At 37.3% G+C, this 11,704-nt stretch overlaps 2 protein-coding genes across 3 annotated transcripts; one reads left to right on the top strand and one right to left on the bottom strand.

Annotated features, from left to right (window-relative positions):
* Positions 1 to 7,372: 7,372 nt before the first annotated feature.
* LOC103964795 lies at positions 7,373 to 8,492 on the top strand. Of its 2 annotated transcripts, XM_048564858.1 has the most exons (2): positions 7,373 to 7,906; positions 8,026 to 8,164. In XM_048564858.1, exons 1-2 carry the CDS (start codon positions 7,452 to 7,454, stop codon positions 8,051 to 8,053), a joined length of 483 nt encoding a protein of 160 aa, XP_048420815.1. In that variant the 5' UTR covers positions 7,373 to 7,451; the 3' UTR covers positions 8,054 to 8,164. The 2 variants fall into 2 exon arrangements, with proteins under 2 accessions (XP_048420815.1, XP_009376049.2); XM_009377774.3 differs by having other exon boundaries at positions 7,386 to 8,492.
* LOC103964794 (ribosome production factor 1-like) lies at positions 8,427 to 11,704 on the bottom strand. The gene is made up of 11 exons (XM_018651787.2): positions 11,340 to 11,704; positions 11,148 to 11,228; positions 10,917 to 11,012; positions 10,719 to 10,802; positions 10,518 to 10,587; positions 10,256 to 10,338; positions 9,917 to 9,996; positions 9,537 to 9,635; positions 9,315 to 9,423; positions 8,913 to 9,002; positions 8,427 to 8,777 (listed from the first exon to the last, which is right to left on the bottom strand). Exons 1-11 carry the CDS (start codon positions 11,559 to 11,561, stop codon positions 8,739 to 8,741), a joined length of 1,053 nt encoding a protein of 350 aa, XP_018507303.2. The 5' UTR covers positions 11,562 to 11,704; the 3' UTR covers positions 8,427 to 8,738.

Raw genomic sequence — 11,704 nt, 5'->3', positions numbered from 1 at the left:
AAATGTGGGGGTGAAAAATAAAGGTTGGAATTTCAATTTTGTCGTCCGCGTTGGAAGATAGAGGTGAAAGGAATTGGAAGCTTGTGTGGTGGGGGCCACACCGAAGGTTCTGCTTCTATCTTAACTAAGAATATTGAGGCTTTCCAGCTAGACTTCGTGCTGGAATTGCAATCTTATAATTATGAATGCCTTCCTCAATCTTGTCACTTTAAACAATCAAATCTACCATTTGCCAATTGCAATTTGCAAGTGTCCTACTCCTACTCCAACTAGCATAAAGTGGCACAGATTGTCAGAATTTTAGATGCAACTGTGACCGTGAAAACCAAATTCGATAGCAATTTGACTTAGAAAATGATTTTTGCACATTCATGTTCTTTTTTATGTATGAATAATTGTATTTTTCTGTTAGATATTTTAAGGGGTGTGCGGAAATTAATTTTTTTTAGTTTATATCATCTTGTAATGATTTGAGTATTAGAGTTAATCGTCTCAGTGCAATTTGACTTCAACCCCCTATACATTATATGTTTCACTTGCATCACCAACTAAAATTAGCATCCCAATTTTGTGGCTTGAAACCTAGCACTGCAACCACCACTGAGTAGTCCAATAGTTGGTGACGAATTCCAGGCCTGTATTTCATACGGTATGTCTTGAGTTTGATTCATATCGCTGGTGAATCGCACGATGGTGATCAAGAGAAGGTTGAAATGCCCCTGTGAGTCTTTTCGAATCCTGAAACAGTAAACTGCCGTTACGAAGCTACCATGTATCCTTTTGGTAAAAAACAAAAACAAAAAAAAGCCCCAGCACTACTCTTTGACACACCAGCGAATTCACGTTAGACCCTAATTTATTCACGTTATGCCTTGTGTATCAATATGGCTCACCCTGTCAAATGTTTTTTTTATGCTCACTTTAAACATGATTGTCATGAAAGCAAGACATTAATACCTTAAAAACAAAAACAAGGAGTCAAGTGGCATATCTTACCTTTAAAATAAAATTTCCTAAATCTGCTATTAACCGCACAATTTAATTTCAACTTTCTTTCAACCTTGATGAGCAAGAATTTATTAAATAAAACCAAAATAGTACTATGTCACATGAAATGAACCCAAACATGGGGCCGAAAGGAAAAAGAGAAATAATGATTTGTCACAAAAATCTTGTACCGAAAGCCGAGGCATGTGTACGTACTGGACGGATCAGGATCCTCAAAGGATTCTCTTGAGCAAGTTCATCATACCGTTAAAATTTTATCCAACGATTACAAATGAAGAATTCTTTTAAAATTATAATAATTATAACCGTTGAATAAAATTTCAACGGTCCAATATACTTGCTCAAAGAATCTTTACCTATAGCTCAGGAGAGAATCCTTATCTGTACTGACCACTTCTAGTTGCACCTTAAACATGACTCATGGGTACCTACACGCGCAAGAACATGACAAGAAACCGTGTCGGTGACGTCCGTCCATTTGTCGGTCCATCATTGATAACCCTTTTATTTTTATTTTTCTTTTATTTTTCATTTTTCTTGGGAGGGGACGTTTTATATTTTAGGGTTTTGTTAAACCACTTGGATTATTATGCTCTATACACTCCGTAACCCTAAGCCAGGTGTCCCAAAGTGCATTACATTACAAAAAATATTATTTTGAAATATAGGGTCAAAACTAATAAATAGTGGTATGTTTGACTATTTCTGTATTTACAATAATGTTATTGTAAACTAATTTATCCACAAGATAACAGTATTATATGGAACAATTTCGTGAGAAAATAGTATTGCGAAAACAATATAATAAAGCTGCGATGGATGTGGGAAAGGTAACAGTTCGTCAATTACCAAAAAAAATACTTAAATTGCTTAGGTCGTGACTCTCATTTAGATAGAAAATAGATAATTTTTATTTTATATTTTATATTTTCGAAAAATTGTAAATGACTTTTTAAATACTTAGATGAACACTCATTATATGTTTATTCCCCATGTTTTATATGTTTAATACTTTATATCTATATATCACTCTATTTTACAATTTATGAATTTCATACAATTATGTATTTGTTAAAGTTTAAGTAGATATTTATTTATGTTATATAATAAATTTAACTGAAACTAAAAAAAATCACCTAAATCCTTCTAGACGTCTAGGCACTAGACCTCTGTCAAGCTTCTGACTAACTGGTTTTTAAAGTTTAAGCAACCTTGCTTACTACTTCTCTAGAGGAACTTCAACACTTTTGTAGGCCGATATTTTGGCTTTAAAACAATAATTTCAAATTTCAATGGGCGGTTCGAGTAAATCGATATTTTCAACTACAAAGTCAGGTTCAATTCTTCAAGACAACGTCTATATATCACTTTCATCATATTTACAGTAAGTAAATATGATTGCACACTGCACACGGACTTGCTACTTTATGATATAGTTATGATCATACTTCTTTTTTCTATAAGAGTTATGATCAAACTTTTATATAGTTTACTAATTTTCCTAATAATGTCATTCATTGGTTAAAGCTTATCATCAATAAGTTAAAAATCCATCGAAGATCTTTCTTTATACTTTATTTGTACTCACAAATATCAATTTCATGTGAAAATTCCAACAAGAAAATTATTTTAAAAAATGCAGGGAGATGGGGTAAGGAGAAGATTTTTTCTATGTCTTTTGTAGAAATGAGGTGGTCTGGTATTCTGATCTTAGAATTTTTCGCATTAGAGATGCTCTAAGAGCACCTCCACCCCAAAAAATAAAGGTTGGGGCCTGCGGGTAGGCGCACTCAGCCATTCGACAAGAAATAAGGGCTAGGGCCCCCGGGTAGGCACATTTAGCCATTTTGAAGCGACGTGGCTCTTCTTGAGCCGTTGGATTTCCAACAGCTATATTTCTAGGACATTGGATTTCCAATGGTAAAAAAATTTGAAATCCAACCTGTGACATCCCACATCGCCTAGGGGAGTGGATCATGCAAGCCTTATATGTATATTCTCATCTCTACCTAGCATGAGGCCTTTTGGGAGCTCACTGGCTTCTAGTTCCATCGGAACTACAAAATTAAGTGAGTAGCATGCGAGAGCATTCCAGGATGGGTGACCCATTGGGAAGTTCTCGTGTGAGTTCCCAGAAACAAAACCGTGAGGGCGTGGTCGAGGCCTAAAGTGAACAATATCGTGCTACGGTGGATTCGAGCCCGGGATGTGGTGGGGGCCTGGGCGGGGATGTGACAATTTGTGACAATTTGGTATTAGAGCCAATCCCTGGTCGGAAATGTGCCGACGAGGACGTCGGGCCCCTAAGGGGGGTGGATTGTGACATCCGACATCGCCCAAGGTAGTGGATCATGTAAGCCTTATATGTATATTCCCATCTCTACCTAGCACGAGGCCTTTTGGGAGCTCAATGGCTTCGGGTTCCATCGGAACTCTGAAGTTAAGTGAGTTCACGCGAGAGCAATCCCAGGATGGGTGACCCACTGGGAAGTTCTCGTGTGAGTTCCTAGAAACAAAACCGTGAAGGTGTGGTAGGGACCCAAAGCGGACAATATAGTGCTACGATGAAGTCGAGCCCAGGATGTGGTGGAGGCCCGAGCCGGGATGTGACACAACCCCAACGTCTAGATGATGTGTAAACTTTTGGATTGTTGGATTTTCCGATCAATGGTCCAGATTTTTTGGCCTAAAAAATTCTGAAAATTTTCAATTGTTACTATTGGCATACATGTCACAATCTAGGCTGTTAGATTACAATTTTTTTGTAATCCAACTGTCCAAACTAATTAAATTATTAAAAATATATAGTAAAAAACATTTACACTTGTTTCCTATAAATACCTAAACATTCTATTCATCCTTACACCATATTTCGATATTTTCAAATACTTTCAACTAGTCTTTCTCTCAAAGTTTTCATATGCTTTTGTTTGCAAAAAAAAAAAAAAAGACTAATGATGCAAGTTTGAATTGGTCGATCATTGAATATATTATGTTGTGTGAATGTTGAGTTTGAACTACACATGACCCGATTATGCGGCATGAGCAGAAGTTGCGAGCACTTTGGAAGATTGTTCGTACCTTGTTTTCTGAGAAGTTTGGCGCTAGAAAAACAAATCAAGCTCTTCAAAGTTGGTGGAAAATACTCAACCAATCGTTTACTAGTTGAAGAAACACCCTTGCTAAAGCTAGTTATAATCTTCAAAGTGGCAAAAATTCAACGGATTAGTTGACAATGTTTTATTTATTTATTTGTATTACACCCAAATTGACATTAATTAGTTTGAATACAACTTATTTTCTCCCATTTTTATAGGCACTTCAAGCACAAGCTTGGTACAATATGGCCAACAAGAACTAGGGATGTCAATTCTAACAGTTAAACTCGATAACGGGGGGATATGGGGAAAGTTCGAGTATATTTTGGATATGGAGAAAAACCGTGAATATTATTTGGTTATGGTTTTGGGTGGTTATAGAGGTACCAATCCATATCAGTACCCGAATTCAACCCGAATAATATATAATATAGTAGTATAATATTGTATATATGTGCGTGTGTGCGTGTTCATTATTCATTGAACCTGTTACCTTGAGAATACAAAAGTTGTATTGTGTGAGTTGATTTTGTAGAAAAGTTCAAAAGTTTTGAATTAAAATCAATGAGAATTCAATGGTGCTTATGAGAGATATCAAAGATTAACCAACATCATCAATATTTTAAATTCAATCTTTTAATTTTTATACTCCACAAGATCTATTCATTGAATCATTTTCTATATCAAATGTTTAATATCTACTAAATTATAATGCGTCAATTAAACGAATATATTTTTTGTATTGACGAAGATGGATATAACTGTTAACCTATGGGGATCCGATTCTTGGTGGGTATGGTTATGGATAACCATTGATGGTTAATTTGTGATTATGGATGTGGTTAATTTTCGTGATTATGGGGATGGATATATGATTTTCGTTCCCCAAACCGAACCATTGCCATCCCTAGCAAGAACAAATCATTCAACCACTAAGAATGTAGGAATGTTGTCAAAGATTGTCTCAAATACAAAAGTATGTCAATCGGTCCAAAAGTTGTTATGAACGACACCCCTCCACACTTTACACCAGGAGAAGACTCGCCTATTCAGGAAGGTGACACATTTGAAGTGTAGGAATCGTCCAGTGAAGAAGTGCCGGAACCGACCCGTCATTCGCTTAGGCCTCAAGGTAAGAAGGCTGCAAGGAAAAAAGGGAGATTGTGATTATACAAAATATATGGAAGAACTTAAGCTCAGCAAGGTGAAGTGAACTTGGCATGGTATGTGGCCATAATTGAGGCAAAAGCTGTCGCTACTGAGAGACAAAAGAGTTACTTGGGCAAGAAAGAGAGACGCTTAGAGAAGAAAGGAGGGGAGAAAGATCGTGAAATTATGAACAAACCTATAGAACAAATATCTTCAAATTCCAAATATTTTTGGAGATTGGAAAAAACAGACGTAATGCGGATGAGGTATGCAAGAGAAGAGGGACGAAGTGGAGATGGTCTCTAGCACCACAAATTCATTAGGTGATTTGTAGGGAATTTGTTGTAAAATCGGAGCCCATTATTTTCTATTTACTTTGGGTTGTAATTCGGTATTTATCCAATTTTGTATGTTATTAAAATTAAGAAAATCGTTAAAAAATCCTATTCGAAATGTAGGAATACAATAATCTTTTATTATTTTATAAAAAAAATATTCTAAACCAATAGCAGACTATTCAGTTTAAGAGTGGAGATGCACTTGAACAGTTACGGTTCGCTAAACACAATAATTACCTTGCTCAATAGCCTTAGCAGTAATCACTTGAGCAATTTAGTAGGGGTAAAGTTGCTCTGAGGAATACCTTATTTATTGTGTTGAAAAACAAAATCCAATATAAGGAAATACGTTTACTTTTAACAAAGACTAAAAATCCAACAAAAAAAAAAAAGAAAAAAAGAGGAATAAAAAAGAATAATTCAAATGTCATCAATAATTTATTGTGGCCAGGGGCCTTTGTCTGAGAAACTGTGGTCACTTATCGTAGCATCGTTCCATCTTAATCTACGGTAGGTGACCATTTAACTTTTATTTTTTGTATTTTTTCCTATATCGTTGAATTAAGATTAAATGGTATTTAGAATGAGACTTTGTAAGTATAATCCAAAATTTGCAAAATTTCATCACTCATACAATACCATAGCTTCTTCAACTATTTCAGAGCGGCATTCGTCAGCATCTTAACCATTACTCACCCTCTTTTTCTCTATCTTATTTTATAGACTCGGCTGGGGTTCAAATTCCACCTTCATGTTTTTAAAAACCTCTTTGCTTAGAACAAAATTAAAGAACAAAAATAATACTCACTTAATACTTTTTCTTTTTGCTCAAAAATCCATCGCCATTCCATCAGTTGCAAACTAGCAATCACCTACCAAACTCAAATAGCCATCCCTTTGAAATCAAGTTCCCTCATCCAGTCACACTCCCACCTCACCTTGTAACTCAATTCACTCCTCATGACAGTTCCTTCTTACTCGACTCTAGTTCTAAATAAAAAATATACCTCTAAATCCCACACTTGCCTTTAAGGACCCCGTACGCAGGTGTGAGGTTTTATCACAAAATGCTTCGATTTATTTTAACACAAGCTTTGAATCCAGTAATTGTTTTAGTGTCTATGAGCTCGTTTGGTACACATGATTGGATTGGAATGGAGAATCGTGTTCCCGGCACACAAAAAAATATCTTCTCCCACACCTCATCAATTAATAATTCTTACCAGAACAAAGTCTACTCCACATAAATTATGGAGTTAATGAGACATCCACAAGAATCTTTCAAAAAATTGTCAGCTACTCAAAACGGTTCATAATTAGACCGCAGTATTTGATTCACCAAACTGCCCAAACACATTGTTATTAGTGGAAGTACACACTTATATTTTGTATACTATTTTGTCAAGGTTTTGACGTGAGATTTTACATTCTTCAACACGAAGATGGTGCGGGAAAATGTTAGGATTAAGGCGGAATATTAGTTCAAATCACCTCAAAATGTACACAAAAACATACTTACAATAGTAAGCAGTTGGGGTTCAAATTCCTCAAGCAAAAGGGCGTAAGAGAAAGCTTTACAAGTTGTCAAACTAATAGCAAATATATCCCTTTTTCTTAATAAAATGTGGTTCCCATGAAATTCATAATAAACCCAATAGTTATTTGTGGATGAGGAAATACAAGAATAGTTGGTTGATCTTTCTTAATCCATTTCACCTTCTGCAGAAACATTTGAACTAACTAATAAGCCAAAGGTTTCATTTCTTAGAGCAAACACCAACATTTCATGTCCTCGATATATATAAAACATGTTTTATGACCTGCAGGAAGAATCACGGTTCAAAAGGTTAACAACACAATGAATTGGAACCTCTTGCGTCCCGAGTATGCAACATGGCAACCCGAATGGACTGAGGAAGAAATCCGATCAACATTCTTCAAATGCACAAAATGGCAGGTGGAAGAAACGTTGGATCCAATCAACTGCCCTTACCACTACTACTGTACCAGTTCTTATGCCGGAAACTATTCGCTGGCTGTGGATTTTCTGCTTCTGTTCTTTGCAGCAGCTTCATACTTGGCAACCCTAGTCTTTATGGTAATGCACGTATCAGGAAAGGGCCAAAAAAGTATTCAGTCAAAAAGATATTTGCTCCCGTCCGGTCCGGTTGCCCTTCCAGTGATCATCTTGGCCCTAGCCTACGGCCACCGGATCAACTCCGCCTTTCCTGTCTCATGCACCGGCCCGGCAATCCTCATTCTCGTTCTGATATCTGCGCTGACCTTCGACAATGGAGCCCAGTCAGACTTCAAGTACGTGTTTTTTGAGACATCAACAATCTCCGGAATTTTGCATGCCAGCATGTACTTGGATTCAGTCATCTTACCCTACTATACTGGTCTTGACGCTCTAGTGTCATCAACTTTTTCAGGCGAGTGTTCATCATGTGTGTGTCGTAAAGAGGTTTTGATTGTCGGAGGAACGTTGATATCCTACCGGGGATGGTCGCTGACCACTTTTTCGGTCGTGGGAACCCTATGTTCGAGGATTATATGCCGGGTTGCAGGAGCGAAAACCGGAAGGTCCATATGGATTAGTTCAATACTCGAGAGTTCTAGCTGGATCTTGATAATCGTAGATTGTGTTTATCTAACCGCAAACTCCCCGCCGGAGCGATTGGAGTTGCGAGTTGCTGCTTTCGGAGGCATCCTTGTTTTGATTTGCCTTTATGTAATTAGACAAGCATGCATTCATATCACACAGCTACATTCTGTGTATAAAAGCAGGACAGCAGTTGTTTGCAACGCAAGCAAAGTAGAAATGCGAAAATGATGGGATGTAAACACATATTTTCAGGAAACATGCACAAAGCATGATAATCTTTTTTCCAAAATTCAATACAGAATTCACAAGTCATCGGAATCGAACATCACAAAATTGGTCTTAAAGCTAAAACAATGGTCCGGGCCGATGTACTTCTTGCCGTGCAGTAGCGACTCTTTAACTGTAAACGCTTGTCTTCCAGCAATGATAAAAAACTAGAACAATGTCTGGGCTGATGTACTTCTTGCCGTGCAGTAGTGACTCTTCAACTGTAACGGTTGTGTTCCAGCGATGATAACTTGAGCAACATTCCAAAGCAAATCACAAGAAAAATCTCCTTCTGCTTGTGTCCATTTCCGGCTATAAAACAAATGGGTAAGAAGAAAAAATGCAGCAAACAGTGAGTACGAAACATGATGGAATATTTTATTAAGAACAAAAAGAGATGACGCCAATATACAAAATGAATTGATTAGTAAATGTCAAATTGAGTACCTTGTGAACCCACTCATATTCCCCGCCTTTAGTATCGAAGGTCCCATGCTGCAGACTAATTAGTTTAAGGGTGAAACGAGGGCCACACTCCTGTGAGTTTAAGATGGAAACAGTGTTATGATTAACTACAAATGTTCTTGACAAGATACGTATTCAATTGCTTCTGAGTATATAAAGATGGGACCTTATTAAAACCCATAATTTTATCCTAATGGATTGCATTGTATGGAGGGCCATGCGTCACTAATTCTTTTTATTTCTTTGTGAACCACACTGGTCACAGTAATGGACCACAACAAAGCATGAAACATACTTCAAGTAGTGAAGTAAGGCCTAAGCCAGACAAAGCATAATGTATAAAAAGAATATGAAAGAAGAAAAGTTGAACTGAGAGACACCGACCTGTAGGCGAGCAATTACTTTCCCTTTCGGTCCGCTCTCACCATTTGCATCCTTGGTCTTTTTACCTTTGGACTCGATCTGTTTAGTCTCTTTTTCTTCAAAGATATACCTGAAAACATGGAAATGAAATGTATTCATTAGTAACGGAAGCTTTACAAGAAAGAAAAAAATAAGTAAAAGATTTTCATATTGCTACAACTTAAAAATGCCAAAGAAGCACACCGATGATGCCGGAAGAATATAAAATCTCGCTGGTTGTGAAAAGTTACAACTCGCCGACCACGAAAGTTTGGTTCTTGTGGGAAAAGTGACTGAATTAATCTGCAGAAAGCAGGTTGACAATGAAAACCATTAGAAACTGAGAGGTTGATTCATATCAAACTTGTAAAGATATCAAAAGGCTATTAAAGCAAATTGTACAGGCGGAAGAATACAAAAACTAGGGTCCGCTCATTTTGGTACCAGGTACAAGGATGTGTGCCCAAATCCAAAAGTAAAAAATGCATCACAAATAATTTTGAAGAACATTGTTCCTTTTCAAACAACAATAAAAATAAAATAGTTTTGGTTGGAGAACATTTAAACAAGGTAAAGAACACAACCTTCCAATTCGATGACCAAGGCGTGTTGTAAAGTTGTTCAGCACAAGCTCGGGCTCATGACTGGTTGGATTTCCATGATTCTGCAGGTATATCAAATAACTATAATAAGAAAAATAATACACACGTGCAGTCATGCACACACAAAAAAACAAATCTCTTCCATAAATCAACCATCTAATAGATAGTTAAAGAAATCTAAGAAGCCTAAATTGTAGGATTTATCGTTGCACTCAACTTTAAGAAAAGAAAAGTTAAAAACCCTTCAGTGCAGTATGTGTAAAGCAAGACTAGAACCAAAGGCTAGTGTTGTCTTGATGTGAAAAACAGAATGCGACTTACCTTGATATCCTTGCGTAAAACAAGCTTTGAGAGCTTAAAATGGGCAGAAGGCCCGGCAGGTAAGCCAATTATTAGGAGAGCATCTACAAGATTATAACAGTAGCTGACAGTTAGATATATTAACAAAAGGACACGAAGTGGAAGATAACACTTCAGAGACTTTACTAACAATCTAAAAGTTTTTGACATCAGAAACAAAGCCAGAGGGAGCACTATTAACACAACAATTCTAGAGAACCCTTCAAATAGAAACAGAACCAACCTGGTTCTCTGCGATTGGTGTGAACAACAATTAGAGAAGTGAAGTCCTTCTTATTTGCGTACTCTACAATCTGCAACCAAAGTTAAAAAACATACATATATAAATTGTTTGAATTTAATGATCAACATATTAAAAATGGAAGGGGGGGAAGGAAAAAGTGTTTTTTTGGGAGGGGGGGGGAGGGATTCTAAAAGAAAGCACCTTTTTCAAGTCATATGTTCCTCTTTTGTAGTAGGTTGCATTCGGGATCACTGAAAGCAGTTCCTTTATAAACTCAGGCCCCCTCTGCAGACCCAAAACACAAAAAACCGTAAATCAACAATAACCAAAACAAAGAATTCCCTAATCACATCAAATTCGGAATGCTGTAAAAAGTGGGGACTATGGAAAAATAGTTACCGAAGAATGGAAACGGCAAGTGGTGATTAATATCTTTGGATTCATTTCGCGCTTTAAAATCGAACTGAATTCATCGGCATCATTTCCAGCAAACAGCTGCAATTGAACACATAAAACAAAGCCGAAAGCAAGCAAACCATCATTCGATTTCCCAAGCATAAAAAACTAAACTTATTCACATTTGCTACATTGTAAGCCAGTAAAACACAATCGAAGGGTGCAAAAACGAACCTCTTCGTCGTCAGGCTTACAAATAGTCTCATCGACTTCCCTGGTGTTCTCAATCGTCTTGGGAATCTTCTTCGCCGGCGGCTACAGAGTGCAATGAACAACACCAATTAGCTAATTAATCCAAAATTAAACATCAATCAACAATAAAAAACCCAATTTCTCAATTCAGAATTCATAAATTCTTAAAATTACCTCCTCGCCGAGCTCGAGAGCGCGCTTCTCGGCGGCGTCGCGGGCTTTGGCCTTCTTGCGCTTTTCGAGCTTCTTCTGCTGCTTGAGCTTGGCGTGCACCGCCGACCTTTTCTCCTTGTTCTTTATCATCGATGGCAGAATCTCCATCTTCTTCTCCGGCGGCGGTTCTTCTCCTCCTCCTTCGCTTTCGCTTCGCTTCCTTTTATTGTTATCGCCTCCCATTTTCGCAGTTGCCGAATCGATACTGCTGGTAGCACAGATGTCAGGTTACCTTCTTCAATCTCGCGCTAGGGTTTTTGTTCGGCCACTACGATAGCCACTAGGGTTTATCCAGTTACAGCGTGCTCCTATCCGCACCGTATTTC

The sequence above is a fragment of a genome, unplaced genomic scaffold (genome assembly GCF_019419815.1).
Source record: "Pyrus x bretschneideri cultivar Hongxiangsu unplaced genomic scaffold, Pyrus_bretschneideri_v1 Contig4, whole genome shotgun sequence".
Taxonomy (NCBI): Eukaryota; Viridiplantae; Streptophyta; class Magnoliopsida; order Rosales; family Rosaceae; genus Pyrus; species Pyrus x bretschneideri.
Note: the sequence above shows the minus strand (reverse complement) of the source record. Positions and strands in the feature narration are given on the sequence as shown.